This window comes from Cheilinus undulatus, linkage group 6 (genome assembly GCF_018320785.1).
Source record: "Cheilinus undulatus linkage group 6, ASM1832078v1, whole genome shotgun sequence".
Taxonomy (NCBI): domain Eukaryota; kingdom Metazoa; phylum Chordata; class Actinopteri; order Labriformes; family Labridae; genus Cheilinus; species Cheilinus undulatus.
In genome coordinates, this window is record NC_054870.1 from 24150681 (window position 1) to 24174575 (window position 23895).

General features: G+C 41.3%; 2 protein-coding genes across 6 annotated transcripts in view; both read left to right on the top strand.

The window, feature by feature from the left end:
* Positions 1–12666, top strand: part of ehbp1 (EH domain binding protein 1) — a 208616-nt gene extending 195950 nt beyond the window's left edge. For all 5 annotated transcript variants that reach the window (XM_041789429.1, XM_041789430.1, XM_041789431.1 and 2 more), the window contains 2 exons: positions 11002–11116; positions 11572–12666. In XM_041789429.1, the coding sequence (XP_041645363.1) occupies positions 11002–11116; positions 11572–11662 (206 nt within the window). In that variant the 3' untranslated portion in view covers positions 11663–12666. The remainder of the gene's footprint in view (positions 1–11001; positions 11117–11571) is intronic.
* Positions 12667–16436: 3770 nt separating this feature from the next.
* otx1 (orthodenticle homeobox 1) lies at positions 16437–23554 on the top strand. Its single transcript, XM_041790375.1, has 4 exons — positions 16437–16766; positions 19063–19252; positions 20114–20265; positions 21775–23554. The coding sequence occupies exons 2-4, from the start codon at positions 19156–19158 to the stop codon at positions 22525–22527; spliced, it is 1002 nt and encodes a 333-aa protein (XP_041646309.1). The 5' UTR covers positions 16437–16766; positions 19063–19155; the 3' UTR covers positions 22528–23554.
* Positions 23555–23895: the final 341 nt, after the last annotated feature.

Consider the following 23895-nt stretch of genomic DNA (forward strand, 5'->3'; position numbering starts at 1 on the left):
TAAATATTGTCATTTATTTACCCGTCAGGTGTTTTTAGCAGTAATACCTCATTATGTTGCTGACAAAATGGTTTCTAAAGAAGACAAACAGCAACAGTTGAGGTTTTCTTTGTCAGGATGGTTGAAGTGCTTCACATTTCACGTTTTGTTTTCATGTGTCTTTTTTATCTTGTGTTTCTCCTGTTTTTATAGAGAGCCCAAAGCAGGATAATTCAAATTCTGCATTGGCTTCTTGATGAGGATTAAGATGCGAGCACAGGATTTTACTCCCTGATACTTGATCAATGCTATCTGTTACCTAGCTAGACCCCAACTAGCCCGTGCCTGATTTAAAATCTAACTGTGAGCACACTGACAGAAGGTTTGTGAGTTTAAAAAAGAAGTGGTTATATTATCGAAAGCTTGTTAACTATACCGCAGCCAGAAAAGCAGCCATTGTGTCGTATCAAAGTTGTCAGGGGGCCAGGGAAGTTTAATCCCTTTCGACTGCGTCCTCTTTGGCAAAATGAACCTTTTGCCAATCAATGCTAATTGATTTTGCCATTCGACATTGACCACCCCCACCCCCCTTTTCTTTCTCCTCACAGCCTTCGGACACCCATTGTAATTTCACCGGCCACCTGATAAGCTACCTGGTCCATAATAAATCAATTGTAATTAGCAAGAAAGGAGGTGGGCTGGGCAGAAGGGGGCTGAAAGTGGGAGGGGGGGGCAGATATGCGTGGCCAAGCAGGAGCTGCAGACAGTGCCACGCTGTCCGTATCCATGTTGATTTTCTTCAGTCTTCGCCCAGCCATCTTATTTATTTATTTTTATCGAGCTTTTTTCCATCTTTTCTGTGCCACACTGTTTGCTTCTCTTTGCGTTTGTTTGTTTTTATTTAATTTGACTTTTTATCATGTTAATGTCGCAGCGTGTAAATTTCTTTATCCTTTGAATGTGTATCAGGTGTCTTCCTGCTTAGCTGTCTGTGTGTTGTGTTGAGGTGAGAGAGCAGAGATAGTGTGTGAGGCGAGGTGTAGAGGTGGTGTGTGTCATGTCACCACGCTCCTCTCTGCCTTCATGTGGACTTGTTGGATTTGCAGCTGACTAACTTATCAGCCGGCCTTATTTTCCTCCCTAAGGGAGGCACTTAACATTCACAGGCTCTACCTTTCTGTAGCTGCCACAGATAGTCCTGAGCTGCCAGGGAGAGAGCTGTGACCGTGTGTGAGTGTGTGAGAGAGAATCTGTTGGTCTGCATCTACGTGTTTACATCTCACAGGTGTGTTTGTGTGTCCACCTGTGTGCCTGTCTTTTATGTGTGTTTATATTTGTGTTTGTGTGTCTGTGTGTGCTGGCACCCATATCCCCGGCTCTTATTTGGTGCTTGGGCAGGTCCATTGAGCGATGGTCGGGTGTGCGAGTAATTGCTGATTTGGTTGGCCAGTCGATGACAGAGAGAGAGAGAGAGAGAGATGCACTGTGAGTCCGAGCAGAGAGAAAAAACACACATCTCTAAGATACACCTGCCTTTGGCCACACAGACACAGACCCTGCTGAGAAAAATATATACCTGCAATGATCCCTCTGCCTCTTCCTCTGTGTAAGTCCGTACAGTCGCACACTGCACCTCGATCTTCATCACACACAGTCTGTTAAGATCAGTGTGGCTCTTTGGCTAACGGGCTAACAATGCTAGCAACATTAAGAGTTTTTCATATCTGTTGGAATTAAAAGTAGAAGAAATATTGGCTAAGCTATGCTGTCAAGAACAGGAGACAGGAAGGATTTTCTGAGCACTAATGTTGTTAACAGTAACTCACAAGAAAAGCTGAGTAAATGAAAAAAAAAATCTTAAAATAGGTTTTGTTAACTTGTAAATAAGGATGCATGATATTTAATTTTTGCTGATATTTACAAAATAATTTTGGCTGACACTGACGTCGATACCAATATTTAAAGGTAGGTCAGACCTAAAACTTCAGTCCTTTAAACATACAATTTAAAGTTTGAGGATAGACATGATTATAAATATCTGCTAATGCTGATAATATTGTGCATTTCTCCTTTTAAATTTAAAGATAGTTATTTAACTGCTAGTTGGGTTTATTTGCTGCAGTTAGCTGTAGATGACAGTGGAGACCAGAACAGTTGTAGGCCTGAGTCTTGGGCTGCATTCACACAGTAAGACCAGGTCAACACATAGGCAAGTATTTTTGAATATCGTGTTTTTCTGTGGATTTTGACCTTCTGTACACACAAAAACTAACCTTGCAAAGCAGATGGATACGCCCGTTTCCATGTTTCTCACTGGCGAATCCATCTTGCAAAGCTGCAAGTTTTCTTTCAAAGCCTCAGCCTTTTCTCAAACGTTTCATATTGAAGCTTTCCCAAATGGATGTGTGAAACAAATACATCAGGCGTGCCAGGTTACACAAAAACAGCGTTTTTACCCAGAGTTTGTAAAAGTACAAGAATATTGTACTCAAGTAAAAGTACCGTTACTTTGATTAAAATGTATTTACATCAAATCAAAAGTACGGGCCTAGGAATCTGCTCAGGTAAAAATATTTCATTTAAAGTTTACTGAAAGTACAGAGTACTGAGTTGCTACTGAGGAGTTGCACAGTAAAATATGACCTTTGCTTATTGTCAGTAACTATATGAGAATATGGATCTCCAGCCAGGTTGTTCAGGTAAAGTCACACAGAAAAGTTATCAATCGTCATTTTGACTTTTAGTTTTGGATTTTTTTTACTCAGTAATTGATGCTTTTATAATTGTAAAAAAGTACATCACTTCCCCCAAAAATATGCTTTAGTAAAAGTAAAAGTATAGAAAAAGGGTACTTAATTACAGTTGTGTGAGTAAACATAAGGATGATGTTTTTCTGTCATTCTGCTTACAGCATTTATGTGTAGATGGGGAACACTGTGATTTTGGCTTGCACACTGCGCCACTTTGTCCTGTGTTTGACATCACTGGTGTGCAGCATTACCACTTTGATTTTTATGAGTTGCTCTCCTATTATATTGATAAACAGAGATACCTGAATGGACTACAGAGGTCAATACTGGTTCATACAGCTCTCCCAAGACACAAACCCAACCACCAATGTCAGAGGTTTATGGGTTTATGGGACCACTCCTCATTAGCAAGGAATAGCGAGAGATTTTCTGCAAGTTAAGGACGTTGTTGTCTGTGAGTGAGCTGCTTTCGCCCACATAGTGAAGGAGGGATTACTGTTTGCATGGTGCTGTTTACAGCACGAAATGGTGCATTTTTGCATTTCATGTGGACGATTTTCTTGAAAATGTTGAATATGGATTTTTGAAGATAAATGAGGAAAACCTTCAGTTTAAAAAATGCCAGTCTACATGTGGACTAGGTCTGTGCCCTAATGCTCAATTCAGATTTTCTCTGTTCACATTCATATTTCAAATGTGGCCTGTATCAGCCTTGAATATTTACTTCAGTGGATCCTCATAGGAAAGTTACTGAATTTTGATTTGAAAAGATCAAATTTGAGCTTCTCAAACTTTTGTTGAAAAAGCTCATCCAAGTCACATAGGAGCAAAATATCAGATTTAGATGCCTTTGGCCTGCAGTGTGAATGAAATCTTTTTATTAATTATATCAATCTTTATTTAGACTTAAAAATCTTTGAGGGCAAGCCCTAATGTACAAAAAGAATAAAATGCATGATAAACAATAAAAAAATACACTGTATGTAAAATGTATTGGACATGCTTTAAAAATATAAAATTGTAGTGATTAGTCAAATCATTTGGAAATGTAAAAAACAAAGTCAAAGAACTGGTGCAATCAGAGGGTAAAAGTTAACAATTAAGCATCTGAAATAACCCAAAGAATCCAGTTCTTTGATTTTTAAAGTGCTCTGTAATGAGTTCTAGCAGATGGTGCAAAGACGCTTTAAGCAGATCTACCAAGCTTAGAATGCACCGAGGAACCTGTAGTGTATTTTGCTGACTACATGTGTATGAGACACAGAAACTAGTGGAGAAAAGACAAAGGTGCTGTCAGGTAGAAAGAGTAGCCAGAAAGAACGAGTCATCTGAAGACATCTGTGATGTTCATATTCTTCCAAACAACACATTTTTGTAAACTTTGTTCTCTCTTATTTTTGAGTTGTAAGCCAAACGTTTAGAGAAAGCAGAAGAGATACAGGAGCAAAGAGGACCTTTTAACCTGCATGATTACAACTACAGTGAAGATGTCAACTTTACCTTTAATTAAACTTAAATTAATAGAGGTTTAACCTGATAACAAGAAAGAAAAAGATGCTTAGTCTACAGACAAAAAAAGCTCAGTCTGGCCAATAGACAAACAAAAATAATGGAAATTCAGTAATATGAAATACCATGCATGATCTGCAAATAATAAATATGTGACCTTTAATTACTGTATTCTGTTTAGCTTTTGTTTGTCCACCAGTAACTGAGATTCTGCAAAGTTTTAAGAGCTGAAATGTGCAGCTGCTTCAGTAGAAATAGTCGAGTAGATGTGGGTTGGTGGCTGTTAGGCTGGCGTCGATGTTGTTTCTGAGCATGCTCAGTGATAACCACCTCCTTGTACCCCCTTGGTGTGATGCCAGGTTCAGAAAATGCCATCTGTATGCCACACTCTCATCTCCCTGCCACAAAATTGATCCACTATGCCCTCTTTATCTGCTTACCGATTCACACCTATGTATGCGCGCACACAAAACTGTCTTGGCTCTCTTCAAGCTGCCTGCATGTTTGTGTGGATATGTGTGTGCGTGTTTTAAAGTGGACGCCCTCTCGCCATCTAAAAGGGATTTATGCATAGCCGGGTCCCAGAGTTTTTCCTGTTACGGTTTGATATGATAAGCTTTTTTATATGTTTAAAATCAATATGTAATCCTATGCAGGAGCTTATCCTGCTCCACACCCCCGACACACACAAACACACACACTTCCCATTTGTAAATCTGTTTGGGCTTTGTAACACATCGGGGTGGTGCGCCACAGACCCTGATTGATTAGGTGCACTGTGGAATCCTATCACATGGGCGACTTTTGATGATGTCGCCAACTCTTTCAGGGTTGCTAGTTGACTGGAACCGCCGATAACAAGTAGCTTCGTTCCACGACTCGTCGGACTTGAGTTTGGGGGAATTTAGGAAAATAATTTATTTGCAGTGAGCCTCTCTGTGCTGATATTTTTGACTGTTTTTCATTCAGGTTCCACAGAGAGCGAAGATGAAGTGTGTCCTTTTTTTAAATGTTTGTCCCCAGAAGATGTTGGAACAAGTGTCTCCTGCAGTGTAGCTAACATCATCTTTATGCTGCTTATTGTAACATCTGCTGGAACAGATTCTATTTAGATCCATGCTTCACTCTCTGGATCCTTTACAGCTGTCTGATCAGCCTGTGTAATGATACTTTGAAAGCTTTTTTTCCTGCTTTCTCCAGTGCTTGTAAACAATGTCATTTCATTTGTTTCAGCTAAACTTTCTCATAAAAGTTTTTAAATTATTCAGTTCATGAGTCAGGAGGCTCTAAAGAAAAGATATGATAAATAAAGGTAGCTTTAAGCTGTTAAAGCAGTGTATATGCAGGGTCTTGATCAGTACTAAAAGTTGATAAATCAATTTATTTAAAAACATTAAGTCTTAAATGCAAGACCACAAGGTCTAAAATTGTGTAGCTACAATTTTAGATTTCCAAAAGAGGTTGCAGGCTAGTTTTTCTGTTTTTGTTTTTAACCTCTAGTTTTAATCATAAGTGAGATTCTGATAGAACCACATCAGAGCTGATGTTAGTCTGCAACCTTGTTTCTGTTCAGGCTCATTGAGCTACCAGCATCCTTAAAGCTCTGCTGTGTCCCTAGCTAGCAAGTTTGTGACCGAATGATGTGTGCATGTGAAATGATGTGCGTATGCAAGTTTTCTTGAAGTGGCTGGAGGAGAAGATGTTAGAGCTGAGTCTCAGGCCAATACTTGTTAACATGTTACAGGTTTTTGCATTTTGCATGGTTTAATACTTGCATAGAGCCTGTTAATATAAGCATTGTTTCCAACTCAAAGAAGGTTTTTTTTTTTGTTTGTTTGTTTTTTGTTTTTTGTTTTTTGTTTTTTGTTTTTTTTTTTACTTTTGTGCTTACTGAGTCATCGATCATTTTAAACAGTTAGTGTAATTTGTTGCATGTTTTTAGAAGTATTTGATGGACACCCAGAATGTTCATGGCCTTGGACATCCTCTCTGCCTTCACAAAATCTTTTGTGCCATTAAAATACACATAGATATGACATGCAGTTTTCCACATACACCTCAGTTAATGTACAGAAAGATTATTTTGCTGTTTTGTTCAATTTCAACAAAAATGTCAAGTTAATGTGTTGCTCAAACGTTAAGCTAATCCTTTTCCGACGCCTCAGAGCAGCCCTACACCTAACGACTTTTCCTCCGATTTCAAAGTCACAGACAAAATTCCAAAGTTGGCGTAAAATCATGGGAGTCTTGCTAAAGTCACAGCTCGCTCCTGTTATCTCAGTCGTTAGGTGTAAGATGGTCATAAGGCTCAATTTTAGCAGTTTTAAGGCAGTCTTTCTTCAGTCTTGGTGTTGCAAAAGTATAAAAACCTGTTTTGTTGTTGTCTTAAGTCTGGTCCTATGCAAATTGTGTTTCTCTGTGGCCAGACCAGTGGGAGCCGGTGTTGTGCGTGAGCACATTAATTCACTTCATTCTTCAAAACATGAGCGGAGATCATTCTAGAGCCCCTGAATGTCTGCTTAGAACTCAAGAGATTTAAAAAACTGTGCTGCTCAGAGCTTCAGCCAGATCTCTGTTCTTGTGTGTTTGTTTGCCTTGTCTGTCAGTTCATTCCAGGCTGACATGACAGGTACGATAAACTGCCACTGGGATTTTCATAGTAAAAGACTGATCAGTTTGTTTTGTGGTGAGACGATTCATGTTGTCTTACAGTACTTTTATTCTGAAGTGTTTCCGGGATAGTTCTTTGGTTGTTGCTTCGGTGTTTAACTTTTCTTTAGTTTCTACTCAGTGCATATGATTTAAATACATTGGATTATAGGAGATACTAAATCAAATGTGATTTCCATCTCTTTCTACATCTTGTTCTCTGCTCAAAACTTGTTGTGAATCACCAAATGCATGATGGGAAATAATCTCAAAAGGAATCGTATCTAGTCTTGTAGTTAGTGACCCACAGTTTTTGCAAAATCTTAGTCTGAGACTAAAAACTCAGCGACTTGCTGACAAATTGTCTTTAGATGTGAGAGGGTCTGAGATGTCAGTCTTTTCGGAATCTTTTAAGAGTTTTAGGAAAGTCCTCTGGTATAAGGCCAGCCTTAGCAAAACATGTGAACTTTCATCAGTAGCTAGCAGTGAACTAAAGACGTCCCTCATTGGAGACTTACAGCAGTTGTGTGTGAATACCCAACCTTTAATATGCACTCAGTGTGACTGTGAACCACTTGGTTTTATCCTCATAAGTGCAGTCTCATTATTTAATAGCCATACCGTACATTACATAAATTCCATAACATGTTTTTTTCATTTGGAGTGGTAAGGGGTTACATTGGAGTGGCGGGGTATCAAAATGAAGTATCTACACTATAGCTCAGTCAAGTAGGTATTGGGTGCACTGGTACTAGTGCCATGTCAGTTCTGGATTTGACAGTGATGGAGCCAAAATAAAACATAAGTAGTACACAATTACAGTTAAAAGGAAAAATGATGGAAAGTTTTGGGCTTTAAACAGTAAGACTGGACTAAAAAATTGTAGAATATCACCAATTATCCCTTCGAATCCTTATAAGGAGTAATCTATGTTATTTAGAGAAACAATTATTTGGTCAGAACTAGATGACATGAAAAAGGCAAATGAACTGTCTGCAGAACTGCACCTCTCTTCCATCTTTGAAGATTTAAAATGAATTACCCAAACCTCCATTTCAGCGTTTCAAAGTTTGCATGTGGCATGGCCGATAATCATTTTCAAAAAGAGTTTTTGAGAGTTTGAGTTTTTATCAGCCATTTTCCCTTGGCTTTAACTTCTTTGTGACACTTTTTGTCTCTTGACTTCACTTGGACATCAGCCAAAACCAGTTTCTGGAGGCCTTTTACAAGTGAAAAAGAGCTGGAGAAAGAGCAGAGAGAACAAGGAAACAACACGACAAGAGAGGAAAAGGGGAGAAAAGTTTGGCACTGGAGTCATCAGAATATTTTCCTCTGATGAAACCTTGTTAGAAACAACAGACATGCAGAATCTTGTGGGACGATCTCCTCTCACTTTGAGAGAGCAGAGCTTTTGGACCAGTTTGCTCTCTTGAATAAATTTAGCATCGGGGAGAGACCGAAGCAAGGGTGGGGGTGTAGGGGTGGGGGTTCATGGGGATTTGAACCAGCGCATTCTTGTGTGCCTTGTGCAGACTCACATGGTTACCATGCACGGCGAGGGTTATCTGAATACACCATGTGAGATGTACACACTCCTCCAAAGTTTTCACCCTCTCTCTCTCTCTCTCTCTCTCTCTCTCTCTCTCTCTCGCTCTCTCTCTCTCTCTCTGTCGTTGATGGGGGAGGCGGGGTTTACGTGGAAAGGGGGGTTCTGAGTGGCTGCAGGGTGTTTTGTTTGTTCCCGGGTGTCTGGTTACCCAGCCTGCCCCACTCTGGTGTTGCCTGGTCACGTCTCTCATCGGCTCTCTTTATTGTTTACCTTCCTAATGAGGGGGGCGGGACTCTGCGATTTGTGATTGACAGCAGAGTGCTCGCCCCCCCACCCCTAGCTGGGTCGAGCAGGATTTTGGCTTTTTGGCTCTAAAGGAGAAGGAAGGAGGGCAGGATCAAGATGAGGGTTTTTTTTTTCTTTTTTGCATACCTCTCTGTGTTTGTGTGGGAAGTTTTTCTTTTTGGAATCCTCCTCCTGTAGGTCGGCCATGTTGACAGAGAGGATTGTGGGAGAGTTTTCTGCAGATACGTATGCATGCACACATTCCTCTCTCTGCATTTATCCAAAGATGATGACTAACATGATGAGTCATCTGCTCGACACTTTTCCTCCTAATTGCTTAGTATCCTAATTGGTCCGTTGTTAAAAGCAGGACAGACATACGCCCTTCAGATCCACGTTGGGACTCGTGGGAGTTTTGAAGTGTTTGCCGATCCCCACACAAGCCCAGAGGAAAGTAAATTTGCTTCCCTGAGAGAAAAAGGAGGAAGAAGCAGGGAGAGAAAAGAAGAGAAGAACATAGAGAGCCAAATATTGGGACTGTGTTCATTTCGCTCTGTGGTCGACTTCAAAGGGACGAGCGAGGCCAATGAAGAGAGCGCGGACCTTTCAGGACAAACACACTGGGCCCAGCATGAAACACACACACACTCACAAAAACACACACAAAACACACACACAGCCTGACTGCTGCAATTTGACTCAGTGAAGGAGGGGGGAATATTTATTTTTAATAAAGCCACATTTATTTTGGGAGTGACATTTTACAACACGGCTTTTATTCTGAAATCAATAGCTGGTTAAATATTGATAGAGGGCTGAAGTTGCCTACGCGCCACAGAAGTTGTACTCAGCTGTGTTTGAATTGAGATTGAGCAGATTTTCTTTTGCTCATATAAAAGAATGGTGGGTTTTTGAGGGGGAGATGTTCTCACACTGGAGATTCCTGCTTTGACTCAGCTGCTGGACAGAGCAGGAAGTCTGCAGAGACGCTGAGAAGTTAGTGCATCTGAACATCACATCATTTTAAGTGATGTTAAACTGCAGTCTGCTGCTGGGGTGCAAGGAGGATAAGTCCAAGGTTTTACTTCAAGGACAAGTGCGGTACAGGTGTTTGAATTGTCCAAAAAAGGGGGAGGTATGACGCTCATTATGAAAATTATCATTGTTTGTAGGGTGAGTTTTTGGGGTGAGTGAGGGGGGAGCATTGCTACGTGTTGGGTAAATGTGGAGCCAAGGGCACAGGGCGGATATCTGAGCCCCAGGGGGGAGTGAGTGCTCTCCTGTGGGCATCCCCCTCCCCTCCAGGGAGAGGCTGAGGGGATTTGTATCAGGGACCCACCTGGACCCTGTGGGGCCCTGTGGGGCCCCTTCCTGCACAGACCCTGGAGAACTGAGAGGCCAGAGTCGGGGGCTCACCTGCTTGTTTGTGTGTTGATATGATGGAGGAACAACCTTTGTGTGAAAACATTTAAAGAAATTTATTTTTATTTTTAAGATAATTTTCATTTCAAAAATTGACCTAGAATGTTAACGATATAATTCTTCAATAAAAATTAAAATTCCTTCATCTCAGCCATAGCTTTTTAGTACATATTACGTGTGATTTTTTTTTTATATCAACCAAAACAGTCTGATAAAACTTTGTTACATAAAGAGTTAATACAGAGCTCTTCAACACAAAATCTTCATAATACTTCACATCAGTATGAAAAAGGATTTCCTGTTATTTGCTCCCTGAATTTTTTAACATAAAAGAATTCATGTGAAATTTTAAATTAGGATCGGAGCTTCACATGAGCAGTGTTTTCCTGTGGGACCGACTCTTACACGTGTGTATCATAAATATTAACATGAAAATATCTGTGAAGTGTTTGCTCGGGTCATTGCACTCTAACAGCCTAGCATGTCCTCATATCTGCACTCATCCTTACATGGAGCGACTGGTGTCTGTTTCTACACGGTCCAGGTAGTTAAAGGGAAGATGAACTCAGATGACATGTCCGTCATGTTTAAAGCTCCTTCACTGTGCTTTTTCCCCCCTGACTGTGTTTTAGAATGAGTTTTTTGTTAAAATGTTCATTAAAAGTGCTCACTGGTGTCCTGCAGGGAGCTGTGGAAACTCTTTGTAGAACGTAGTTTTATGATGTAGAAGCTCAAGTCTGAATGAGCCTGCAGGGACATGAAAATCAAAGTCTTGATCCAGGTGGAAAGTTTCTTGAGTTTATAAGAAGAAAAAAAACAGAATCCTCCTCTGACTTGGTTTCTTTTCTGTGGTTGCAGACTGGCAAAAGACAGAGGCCCAGAAGAGGCGAGAGCAGCTGCTGCTGGATGAACTGGTCATACTGGTCAACAAGCGAGATGCACTGGTCAGGGACCTGGATGCCCAGGAGAAACAGTAAGTTACCCACAATCCTCCAATACCAGGCACAGAACAAGTCCGAGTCATGTGAAAATAAATAAATAAAAAAAAAACAAAAAAAAAACACTTGAGCCTCACAGAGTTCTGCTGGAGTTGCTTTTCTTATCTCGCTCTTGAAACGTCCAACCAGCAAGCTTCTGCTGCCTATCTTTACATTTCCAGTAGTCCCTTAGCATGTTCAGTCATCCTGCATGCAGAGCAGCAGCAGCACACCTGCATGGGCGGGTCCTCTTTCAGATTGGCACCACCGTCCACAAACCATGTGCCAGGCAGCTGAAACGTTGGCACAAGGCCACTCCACAGGCAGCTGCAGCGACAGTTACCATGCCACCAAATGTGTTACCTGCATGTGTGTGTGAGAGTGCACGTACCTCTGTCCCCCTCTCATCTTCCCCCGACACTTCTGACCTTTTGTCCTTTGCCCTCCGCAGGGCCGAGGAGGAGGACGAGCACCTGGAGAGGACGCTGGAACAGAACAAAGGAAAGATGGCCAAGAAAGAAGAGAAATGTGTGCTTCAATGATTGTCATTTCAGAGGAAATACAACCAACAAATGTAGCCGATAAAGAAATGTAACATGATTATTATAACTGATACTCTGATATGTTTGATAGTGGTTTTCTTGGGCATTTCTCTGTTATCCAAACTCTGATATGGACTTTTTTATTATTATTAATGGTCAAATTTAGTGCAGAGATCCAGCCCTTTGCACCAACTTTATATGAACTCAACGTTTCCTCTTATATAAAAGATTTTTATTTTAACCTATCTTTGCTTTAACCTGAATGGTACTTTAATGTAATATAAAATGAGTAAGAGGAGAGCAGACGGTGTGATGTTTGCATGTTGTGATGCTGCAGCACCCTGTCCCTGTCTGACCAGTAGGTCTGAGGTACAGCACAACTGGGTTTACTGGGGGGATTTTTCATTTCTTTTTTTTTTTTTTTTGTTTCTTCATCATTTTGTGGAGATGATGAAGTGGTCGATGTTGTACAAGAAAAAAGTCATAATATCGGTCTTTCAAAGCTACTTCATTACTTGACTGTGTATCTTTTAATAATTTCACTTTTTACTTGTAAAATATCTTAAAGGGGGAACCGTTCATAAATCTTAACTTTCTATTCCTTTTTTATTGTCTTGGCTTGAAAGCAGTTTACCAAAAGAAAGATCAATGTTTGAGAAAAAAAAATCTCATGTTGTATATTTTCATCACTGCTCTGCTTCCAAAATCCTCTTTTTTGTCAGGATTCATGCAGTCAAAACAAAAATATATATATATATATATTATTTATTGTCCTTTTAAGCTGCTTGTAAGTGAAGCTACCATCACAGTTCATGTGCATTTTTTGCTCTACAACTTTTTTGGTTTGTATTTATTGTATTCTGAAGAAGAGAAATATGCTTCCACGTGCATCACTTAGAGCTCCACAGGTGCAGTTTGTCCTTTAACGTGTTCAGCATTTATCTTGTTTATTTATTCCAGTGTCATAACCCAAGTCTTCAATAATAAAGTCCTTATGATTTCATACTCCACAAAGGCAGTGTGTGGCCTCTTTTTAATCTTAAACAGCTTTATAATTATTTCAACAATCTAGAGATTCACGTGCTTCAGATTCTGTTTTTATGATTACACGAACCTTTAAATCCAGTAATCCTGCAGCACGTCTCCTTTTTCTCTTATCACTGTTTCTGTTTTTCCTCCACTCCCGCATGATCCAGATATTATCCCTGATTTTATTTTCCTTTTTCTCTTCACATAAAAGTTATTGAAATGCATGCACGCCTTTGGCTGCAGCGCTGCACAAAAGAGGCCCCTATCACTGCATTCAGTGCAGCGCGCAGCGTTTAGAGAGCGCTTCATTATTCTCCTCTCTGTTCAATTCCCCTGCGACCTGCGCGTGTTTATAAATTAAAATTGGCGTTCGGCTGTTTTTTTGTTTGAGGTCGAAGCAGAGCAGGTTCCTCTGAGGAAGATTAGAGAAATCACTTTGTTCCGAGCAGATGTTTTTTTTCCCCTCCCTCTCCGGTTCTCTTTGGGCCGCTCCTGTGCGCGCTGGAGACGGCGAGCGCGGATGGAGAGGCTCGGTGACCCGGAGGATGGGTAGACATGGATGGAAATTAAAAGTGTAAATATTTGGAAAAAAATAATGAAGTTGATGTCATATGCAAAACAACCCTCACTAACTTAGATTTCCTCAACTTTCTGATTCATGTTCGCAGCCTGATATCAAAGTAGCGCAATATGCCTGAATTAAAGGTGAATCTGAACGGTGTAACCCTCCGCACGGCCCCGCGGGCTGCCTCACATCCCCGATTAAAGCAGGAAAATCGGTTGTGACAGCAGACGTCCTCCCCGGTCTTTCTAATACTTTCAAATTAATTTGCTGATTCGTTTCTTCTCTGCTTGGGACCGACTGTACGTGCACATTACGCACTCTGCGTCCCCCGAGGCGCTTTGTTTTACTTTGTGTTATAGTGCGTTTTATCGCGGGGGTCTTTAATCTGGAGAATAAAGCAAAGAGCCAGAGCGGGGAAGGACGCGCTGCTCGGTGCACACACACTGTGTGTGTGTGAGAGATTGTGTGTGTGTGTGTGTGTGTGTGTATACACAAAATTACTCACAGCACCTGCAATTTAAAGTGGATGGAAATAGTTAGGATATGTTTTATTTTGGAAGCTTTGGCTCGTGCGTAAAACTAAGTTTTAAATTTGACAAAAAGTTTGTTTAAAATAGATCAAGTTATTTATCTCCCCTTAAATAAAAACAGATTTAGCTTTTTAAAATGCCCACCTCAGTGAATGTGATGAGAATAATTGTCTCTGCATGATAAAGTGATGATTAAATGTGATAGTCGGTCTTACCTCTGCAGCATCAGCCGGTTTGAAGCTCCTGTTGAGGAGGGAAAACATTTGGATCACTTTCCTATATTTCAGAGTAGAAGAGCTCGGCGCTGCGTAAAAAGGCGGCGGTGCGTCGGTGCTGCTGTGCTGCTGAGGATCCTTCAGCTGAATGGATTATCTCCTGAGCTTTGATGTCTCCTGGCCTCACCTCACAGGTGCTGCGCGCCGCTCGGCCCTCTGCATTACTTCCTTTCTCCGCCGCCGTCCAAAAAAAAGCCCTGCACCTGAGGGAGCCCGGGTCTCCGCGTGCAGCGCCGGGGCTCCGACAGCAGCTCTGTGTTTTCTGCATCATCGTTTTAATAAGCACCGACAACATCCCCGCAGATCCCCGCTCCCAATCCTGCCGGCTGAAGGGACAAAACTTTTCCCCCTCCTCTCCTCGCCGCCTAATCCCAGGCTTTACCAGCTCAGCATTAAGAAAATTCAACTGCAATTTGGGATTAGACAAAATACTCTTATTACAAAAGGTTGGTGCAACTTGATAACTTGATACTTGTTCAGGGGTTTATCTCGGGGTCTTACTCACATCCAGAGAGGAGGTGGAGAAAAAAAAAACAAGAAATGTAGGGGAAATGTCAGAATAGCCCGTCTCTTTTGTGTTGTGAGGACGATATTTGTTGAATGGCCTTTTTGCATAATTTAACGGAGCCTGTGTGGGACTGTGTGCAGAGGAGAGGAGGGGTGGTGGTATTTCGGCCAGACCCTCCACAGGCCCTCTGACCATTCGGACTTCAGATGGGGATGGAAAAAAAAAAATTAAAAGGTGCGTAAAATTGTTTGACCTCCAGCCAGGAACCCACTGAAACAAATGTCAGGAGAGCGCCACTTTTTGACGCATCTTGCTTCCCTACACCTCTTTTCATTCATAAATCTGACCGCCTTCTGGCTCTTTGAACGCTTCATTTTGGCCTCTGTGCATAAAAACATGGATGGCCGTTCTCCCCTTGTATTACGCAGCGTTTTGGTAACAAGCAGCATCACTACAGGCCTCCACACAATCTCCAACATGACGTGGTTCTCTTTTTATGCTCCACCGGCTATTGATGTCTAAGTTTTTCTGTCAAAGTGCTCTCGTGGATGACTTTTAAGTCCCATCGGCATCCACTTTGATACCCCTCCTCCTCAAACACACATAAAAATGTAATTTCCACCCCTGCACACCCCCCCCCCTCTCTCTCTCTCTGAACATTAGCTCTTTTTCAGCTCAGGCCTTATTTACTAAAGTTGGTATTTCTGCAGAGATCCACAAAGGATAAAGAGCCGAGCCAAGCCGTGCTACATCCACACACAGCACAGGGCCAGAATTGCAAAAAAGGAGAAGCAGTTTGTTTAGTGTGTGATGGGTTAAAACATTAAACACATCCTACATAAAGTGCAGGATTTGATTCAGTGACCGCAGCTTCTGCTGCTGCCTTTTCTTCTTCTCTTCTTTTTCCTCCGCTGCGAGTTTGAGGTCTATCCCTATTAAACTTTACGTCAACCATCCTCAAATGTAATTCTAAATGGGGATTAGACCTCATTAATATTCATGAGCTCGGTGTGTGTGCGGAGAGAGAGAGAGAGAGAGAGAGAGAGGAGTGGATGTATCACAATAAAATCAAAATGGGTGCATTTACCTTCCTTTTTTATTATTTTATATCAATTTTGTATTTATTTCACATGTGCACTGTCTGAAGATGGATAAAGAGAAAACAGGATGATAAAAGAGATCACTGAAATAAAAAACAGCGCTCAGAAAACCAGCCGAGGCTCTCTGGCCTCTTTTTTTTTCACTGCGGGTAAACTCAAATTTACTTTTAAACACTTTGACACAGTTAAAACTCAAAGAAATGAAATCTTTTTATTTCCTCCACTTTTATTTACTGGAAACAGTTTGAAGCCGTGATTTTATTTATAGTGACTGGCTAGATGCTTAAAAAGTCGGCACTTCAAAGATGTCCCTGCAAACCAGAGGAGGAAGAAACTGCCTATGTTTCACACATAAACAGGTCCACAGGCGGGGTTGGATTCCGTAGATTTGGTGTTTTTGAAAAAAAAAAAAAAAAAAAAAGCTGTCGCTTTGCTTTCCCAGGACATCTTGTCGATTCAGTAATTAAAGAAGAACCTTTCTATCAACCAGCTTTCCGCCTTTACGCACTTCTACGCACAACAGAGGCTAACTCGTCCTCCTGCAGGCCTGTGAAACATTTCCATCTTTTTAAAAACCTTGGTCTCGGGACCGGGACCAAGGAGGAGGAGGCGTGTGGGGGTTAAGTGGGAGTGGGCTCTACCCGTCTGCTCCTGAGCGCCCATAGGCCGCCGACGCCGTCCGTCAGTTTGGTTGCGCGCGCTGATTGGCTGCGAGAGGCGGATCCGCAGGTGTCCTCCGCTCATAGAGGCGCAGGGCGGAGAGAAGGTGATCAATCTTCTACTATCCGTCTACATTGAAATCACCTTAACACTCTGACAGACAGCGACAAGCCCCCTGAAAGCAAATGAGTTTGATTTATTTGGCTGTAAAAACACCAGGAACCGCACCGAGGACGCGGTGACGTCCGTGTGCAGAGAAGCGCGCGTTTGTCCGTGATGCTGCTCGCTTTGCACGCGGTTGTTTGTTTTTGAGCGAGTCTGCTGCTGTTGCTGTTTGAGTTTTGTTGCCCTGCAGACTTCCTACTGCTGGATAATTTTACTGCCGCTCGTCTCTTGTGGCCCGAGAGCTCGGGAGAAGGGAAGAGGAGAAAAACAAGGTAAAGTTCCTCCACTTATCTCTCTAACTTCACGCAGATCATTCCAGTTTGTGCGTAATTTTACTCCAACTATCAAAAGTCATTTAAACAAAAAGCGCAACATTTGCAGGACAAGTTTCCGCGTTCAACCATGACATGTGGTTTTGCTTGGTTTCCAGCAGCACAGTTGAACGTCTATTTTAACGCAGAAATCAATTAATGATTTAAGCACTGCGACCTGACGCGGACAGATTGAGTCAACTTCTCCCAGAGTAGATAATTTTAATATTTCTATTCCAATCCACTCCGTCTCTAAGAGCAGTTGGCTCTTAAAACGTTTGGAGCACTCTGTGGATAATTGGAGAAGGTGTGTTTTTGGTTTTTCTTAATTTATTTTGCAGATAAGAGCTCTTGTGAATCGCCCTCTCTCCCCGGAGGTCTCATCTAAATTCTAATTGAGTTCATTTGCACCGAGATCTCGGCCCCTTTCACTCCGGCCTGGCAGGGCTGCAGAGCGGCTTTGAAGCCGCTGCGTACACGCTGGCTCGGTTCACGTTTGCTTTAGTCACTCTCATTAAGCTCATTGTTCAAATAAAGTCCCACCATAGAGCAGATAACTAAATTCACAACATTAAAACTGTAGGCTTTGTTATCACTGAGAGTCCAAGTCAAACTTTAACACCAGTTTACAGACTGGTTTACACCTAGAAGCCTCCGCCAGCAACGCTCAACTTTTCTAAACGTCAAATCTGAAGTTGGATTCTTAAATCAGTGTCACGCTGTTTGATTTCCTACTGTGAAGTTTTGAGGCAGCCGTCTAAGGGTGTTTGTTTTATTCCTAAGTTAAATGTTGAAGTTTCGTCTGTTTCATTAAGGGAAAAATCTAACTTAATACTGGCATTGAAATAAATAAATAAATAAATAAATAAGTACGTTTTAGTTTAACAGACAGGCCTACTGGATTTAAACAGAACCAGCATAAGTTACACAGAAAACATTAGTTTACATCATGTCTGTTTAAAGAAGATTTGGTAGCAATGAAAAAAACCTTTTCTTCTATTATTATTTTCTTCAGTGGGAGTTAAACGTCCAGGAGAATAAAGTTTACAGTGAGTTATGTTAAAATGAGTGGAATGACCTTTAAGAAAAAGTAGAAATAATCTCACATATTGATTCCCCTTTTACGACATACAAATAAACAATAAAGACGAGTTTTAAGCCAAAATGTGAAAAAGAGTTTTGAATATTTTTTTACGTTTTGAGCCGAGTACTGGGGATGTACAGGAGCCTGTATGAGCCAAAACACATCCAAAGTTGACGAAGCCATAACCCTCTAGATTTAATGCTGAACTAATACTTCAGACGATCTTGATTATTAAAATAAAAACAAAATCTAAATTTTTACGTTCGTCCAGCAAACACACAATTAACTCGCAGGAGCACCGAGATTTTTTTTTTTTTTTTTCATTCTTTTCTTCTTACTTCTTTTTTTAACGTAAAAACTGATTTAACACACTCGCTGAAAAAAAAAAAAATTAACCGAATAACAAAATAAAAATCCAGTGTTTTCCTGAAATTTTACAAATCAGATTCCTCTTTTAAAATCCTTTCAGTGTTTAGATTTTTTTTTAACCTAAAGGTCAGCAAAGTCAGACCAAATCTAGGCCTATTTCCACCGTGCATTCAGGTCCTTAATGTTATGAATTACACCACAGATGTCAATAGATGAGTGAATAATTAATGACCATGTCAAACAGGAAGCCTATTTCCCATATTAAAACACAGTCTAATTTTTTCTAAAGCACTCCTGTGAGCTCAGACATGAATGAGTTCAATTTCGTTCAAGTGTTTTTATTGAAAATAAAAGGTCAGAAGAGTTTTTAGACTTTTCGTGTCCTTCTAGGTTTCAGAGATGTGTGAGTAAATCCGTTTTTCTGCGGGTTCCTTTCTCCTCTCTGTCAGTGTGTGTGAGCGGGCTGAGCAGCCATTTAACCCCAGTTATCCTCTGACCAAAAACCCAATACTCCTGAAGGGATTTAATGTGCACACGGTGTTTCTAAATCATGGCTTTATTATTCATTAATTCAACATTTTAATCCGCTGATACCTAATTATTACTGAGGGATTTTTTTAAGTTTAACATATTACCAAAGCTTATCATAGCTGTTATAATAAATCGTATAAATGCAACATAAAAAATATTTTTTACATTCACGCAGACAAAGTCTGTTCACTTTAAAGGTATTCACTGCTGATATATTTATTTTATTTTATTCTATGTTTCTAATATTTTTTTATCCTATGTGTGTGTGCGCAGTGTCTTGGATTGGTCTCCTGTCCCGTCAAGCTGCAGCATCGGGGGAAATCGAACCACTGGCCTGAGCTGGGTGGAGCAGTGACCGCCTGTAGCATGATGTCCTACCTCAAACAGCCCCCCTACGGCGTCAACGGCCTGGGGCTGAGCGGCGCTGCCATGGACCTGCTGCACCCGTCAGTGGGCTACCCGGGTACGACACACTCACTCCCTCACACATACACCTTTTAAAGATGAATGGATCCAGTCTGGACCAGTTTGCAGCGATGAAGGTCGCTTAACAGAAACAGGACAAGAAGAGTGGGAGCCTATAGGAAAATAACCTAAAATTTACCAGATGACTATTTTTCTCACATTTAAAAAACGGTCAAGAAATTATTAAATAAAAAAATCATCATAGAGAAAAATGTCAAAGATTTTTTCAACCCTAAATAAAGGCGTGGTAGCTATCTTTTAATATCAGGTTAATAATAGGCCAACAGTCAACTGTGACATTTTTGAATCAGGCTTTTCTATGGGGCGAAACTTTATGTCGTGGGCCACAGGACACAAATTAGACTAATTATTTTAAACTGAGTCCCAGTCAAAAACAACACCAGCAGGCCTTCATACTGGTGCTGCAATTTTAAACATTTATTTAATAATTGGCTGTGCGACGTCCAACTTTACGTATTTTACCCATTTAAATAATTTGCTAAGAAAGTCCAGATTATAAAAATATAAAACATATTTGTTACAGTGACGTAACTTTAACCTGTAGCTTATTTAATATATTTCACATAGTAGGCCTTAACATTTTAAGACGTGATGTTAAAGTTCAGATGCTTCTCTTAGGTTTCCCCCCATTATTACATCGATTTATTGTAACCTACCCAAATTTTGTTGCTAATCCGTGACGTCATTTGATTATTATTTTTTCTCCCACCTGTTACCTGGGCACTGTGACGTAGAGGCAGAGCATCTAAACATATTTGTGCTATAGGCATTATTTAGTGTTTGAATGTGGCACTGAACGGTGTTACTGACGGTTCTCTGGTGATGTTATTTTCTGCAGCGACTCCCAGGAAACAGCGGCGGGAGAGGACGACCTTCACCCGCTCTCAGCTCGACGTCCTGGAGGCTCTGTTTGCCAAAACCCGGTACCCGGATATTTTTATGCGTGAGGAGGTCGCGCTGAAAATCAACCTGCCCGAGTCCAGAGTCCAGGTGAAAAAATAAGCACTAATTCCTGCTGCATCTCCATGTGTTGTGAAGCTGTGGAAAAGTCACACATTATGAGCCACGTGCTCAACGCGGAGGCATGTTAATTTATGAGCTAAATTAGTGTTAGTGCTATCAGACATAGTTGACCATATTCTTATATGGGGAATTTTAAAAATACCATTATCTCCTCCTGAATCGCCGTTTTATCTCTTAGACATTATTTTGGTATGTTACCGTAAAAAATTGGGCCAACTTCTAGACGTGGTTTTGACCCAGACTAACCAGGTGTCAACTTCCGGTAATTCCTAATCATAAATTAAGCTAGTCGTTGATTCAGTCCCTGCTCAAAATTAAGTTATTACTTCAACATGTGCTGTTTTTCTTTTTATTTCTTTCCCTGTCATTCTCTGAGGACCAAACCTGTTTTTGCAAATATAAACTATTTAGGCAACAATGAACATTTACCGCGGTGTAATTCGTGTTTTTAAATTAACTGTTAGCTTGCTAGTTAGCTTACGTTTATGTATCTTGGCCTAGTTATTTTTCGGTGTCTTTTATATCCGATAAAATAAGCAGCTAAATAAAACTAATACCTTACATTCTCGTGTCATTTTGCAGGGATTTATAAAGATAACTTGCTTGGGATTAAAATGGTAGCAGGGTGGGGTAATTTTCCCTGAGTTCATAATTTCAATGGTTTAAGCTCCTTTTAACTGGATAATAACAAACCAATGGATCCTTATTAAATCGATAATAGTGAGATAATAGAGTTATAGTTCCTTAGATGAATTTGTTAAGGAATTACTGTGGTGTATATTACTATTCAGTGGAGCTGAGTGTTTTGGTTACTGTGGTCATTTAAACAATTTCAACTTTCCCACTTCTGTTTTCTGGTGTAACTCACCTCTCATTTATTTGGGCGTTTTAAGATGAAAAAACAGTTTGTACATATTGATACCTACAAAATGACCTTTCAGATTTCAGGCTCTCTTTAGGAGCTGAATCCATTCAGTATTATTTGATGTAAACTGAACTTCAGGCAGTGTAATCTGACCCTTAATATGGGATCTGTATTGAAGAGGCCAGGAGTTTACCAGCAAATACTTCCACAAACACCTACCAGGTGTAGTGTGATGTTGAACAAATTCTACTCTTGAAAGGCATTAGGGGAAAACCAAGGCCAGCCTCTCTCTCACACAACTCGAGTTATTCTCTGAATGTGTGTGTGAAACAAAACGCTCTACATGATCCTACCCTCTCTGTGCTCTAGAGTTACCCTACTGTGTGGTGAAACCCAATAGCCTGTTATCTTAGAGCCGTCTACCTAGTATGAAATTAGACCCCTGGCTGGTCCGAGCCAAGGGGCCAGGGTGGAAAAGAACCTCGATGGCTAATAACCCCCAATTTTCCTCCATAATGTACTCCCAGCATGGCCTGGGAGTATCTTTTTAGTATGAAATGTTGATGTTGTGTGTATGGTGGCTAACTCCTGGCTGGTGTTCTTGCTTGTAGGTGTGGTTCAAGAACCGGAGGGCCAAGTGCCGCCAGCAGCAGCAGAGCGGCAGCAGCACGAAAGCCCGGCCGCCAAAGAAGAAGTCCTCTCCGGCCAGGGAGAGCACTGGGTCTGAGAGCAGCGGCCAGTTCACACCTCCTGCCGTCTCCAGTACGGGCTCATCCTCCTCTTCATCCTCCTCCACCAACCACACAGGCCCGGCGGCGCTTAGCAGCACCTCTACCTCCATCAGCACCGTCTCCTCCATCTGGAGCCCTGCTATCTCCCCTGGAAATGCTCCTGTTCCCGCTGTGGCCCCGCTCCCTGAACCTGGACCCCCTTCTAACGCCTCCTGTATGCAGCGTTCAGTGTCTGGCTCGGCCGCCGCAGCCACTTCCTACCCCATGTCCTACAACCAGACACCAGGCTATGGCCAGGGCTACCCGGCCCCGTCCAGCTCTTACTTCAGCGGTGTGGACTGCGGCTCCTACCTGGCCCCTATGCACTCCCACCACCACCACCCCCACCAGCTCAGCCCCATGACGGCCTCCACCATGTCGGGCCACCCGCACCACCATATCAGCCAGTCTTCAGGCCACCACCACCATCACCATCACCACCAGGCGTACGGTGGCTCCAGCCTGGCCTTTAACTCGTCTGACTGCCTGGATTACAAAGAGCAGACTGCAGCCTCCTCATGGAAGCTCAACTTTAACGCCACAGACTGCTTGGACTACAAAGACCAGGCCTCCTGGAGGTTCCAAGTCTTGTGATCTGGCTTTTTTCCCTCCCTGCTCGCCTGCTCCCTCTTCTTTTATTTTCCACATCAGCTTATTGCTTGTTTTAAAGACAAAAAGAGTTTATGAACCATGAGATAACAAAGAAAGCAGCAGGAATGCTCAACAATTGGACTTTGTTTTTCCTCCCTCTCTTCCTCCATGTCCTTAAAAAATAAAATAAAAATGAAGAGAAACAGTAAAGTCTGATGAAGAGAAATAATCAGGAGCAGTTTCCTGAGGATGAAGAGTGGGGTTTTTTATGAAGCCGCTTCAAGGATGATCTTAAACTGTTTTTCTAGGAAAAAAAAAAACATTTCAACCAAACTCCTTTGACCACCAGCTCTCTGGCTCTCTGGATGGGAGGAATATTTTCCCCTCTGCTGCACCGACAGGAACTGCCTGCAGTGCCCCTCTTTACCTCCAACCCACCCAATCAAACCCTGTATAGTTTTTATTTCTGAAATTTGTTATTTTAGGATGACAGAGATTTTTAGTCAGCTACATCAAGCAGCTGAAATATGTAAATATGTATTTGGGTCAGTTACAGTGACCATGTTTAGTTGGTGTTTTTTTCTGAAGTTGAAATTGTTTATTACCACTTTGGGAGAAAAAAAAAAGAAAAACCCTGTATGTAAATCTTTCCAAATATTCCAAAGAGAACAAATTGGCCATAAAGTTCAGTTTTTATATCCGTTGTTTTACTCAGAAAAAATGTTTTGACAATTTGAAATGTCTTGGAAAAAACTAAAAACAGCTGCAGAAAGGAGCTCTGGGCGAATGTTTTCCGGATATTATTATTCTAGCCTCTTGGTTTTAAAGCAGACCTCCTCTCTTGGGCATTGTGGTGATTTATTGGACATGTTTGAACGCAGCACTTGGCTTGATATTGGAGTCAGAGCATTTTTTAATTTTTGGAGAGGATATGTGGATTTAAAGCTCCAAAAGAGTGAGATGTTGAATGTATCTTTAAGGCGACCACCCTTACATACATGTTCATCCAATAAAGATCCGTTAAGTCATATTTATGTCTCACTTTGATTCCCAACAGGGAGTCAACTTTTATTTTACTCTGCTTGTTTTTTAGATGCATGTACACCAGCAAATCACAGACTCGATATTCCTGTTTTCTCTCATGTGAATTAGTCATACTTTTATTCAAAAGCTTGTTGAGTTACTTTTTTCCTAATTATAAACATGCTAAATGCAAATGAGTCCGTAATTAATACAAGCCGTGAACGGCACATTTCCATTTAAGAGAGCAGCCGGTTTAATCCTCTCTGTCTCCGGCTTTAAATTGAAACACTAACATCTCTCCCCTCGCTTAAGGGACACCAAGTGTCTCTTTTTAAACTGCGGCGTTAA

Bases quoted from the DNA above. Each gene is read 5' to 3' on its own strand.
- otx1 (XM_041790375.1), top strand. From the start codon at position 19,156: ATGATGTCCTACCTCAAACAGCCCCCCTACGGCGTCAACGGCCTGGGG. The intron at 19,253-20,113 runs GTACGACACACT...TATTTTCTGCAG, and splicing joins CCCGTCAGTGGGCTACCCGG to CGACTCCCAGGAAACAGCGG. The intron at 20,266-21,774 runs GTGAAAAAATAA...TCTTGCTTGTAG, and splicing joins TGCCCGAGTCCAGAGTCCAG to GTGTGGTTCAAGAACCGGAG.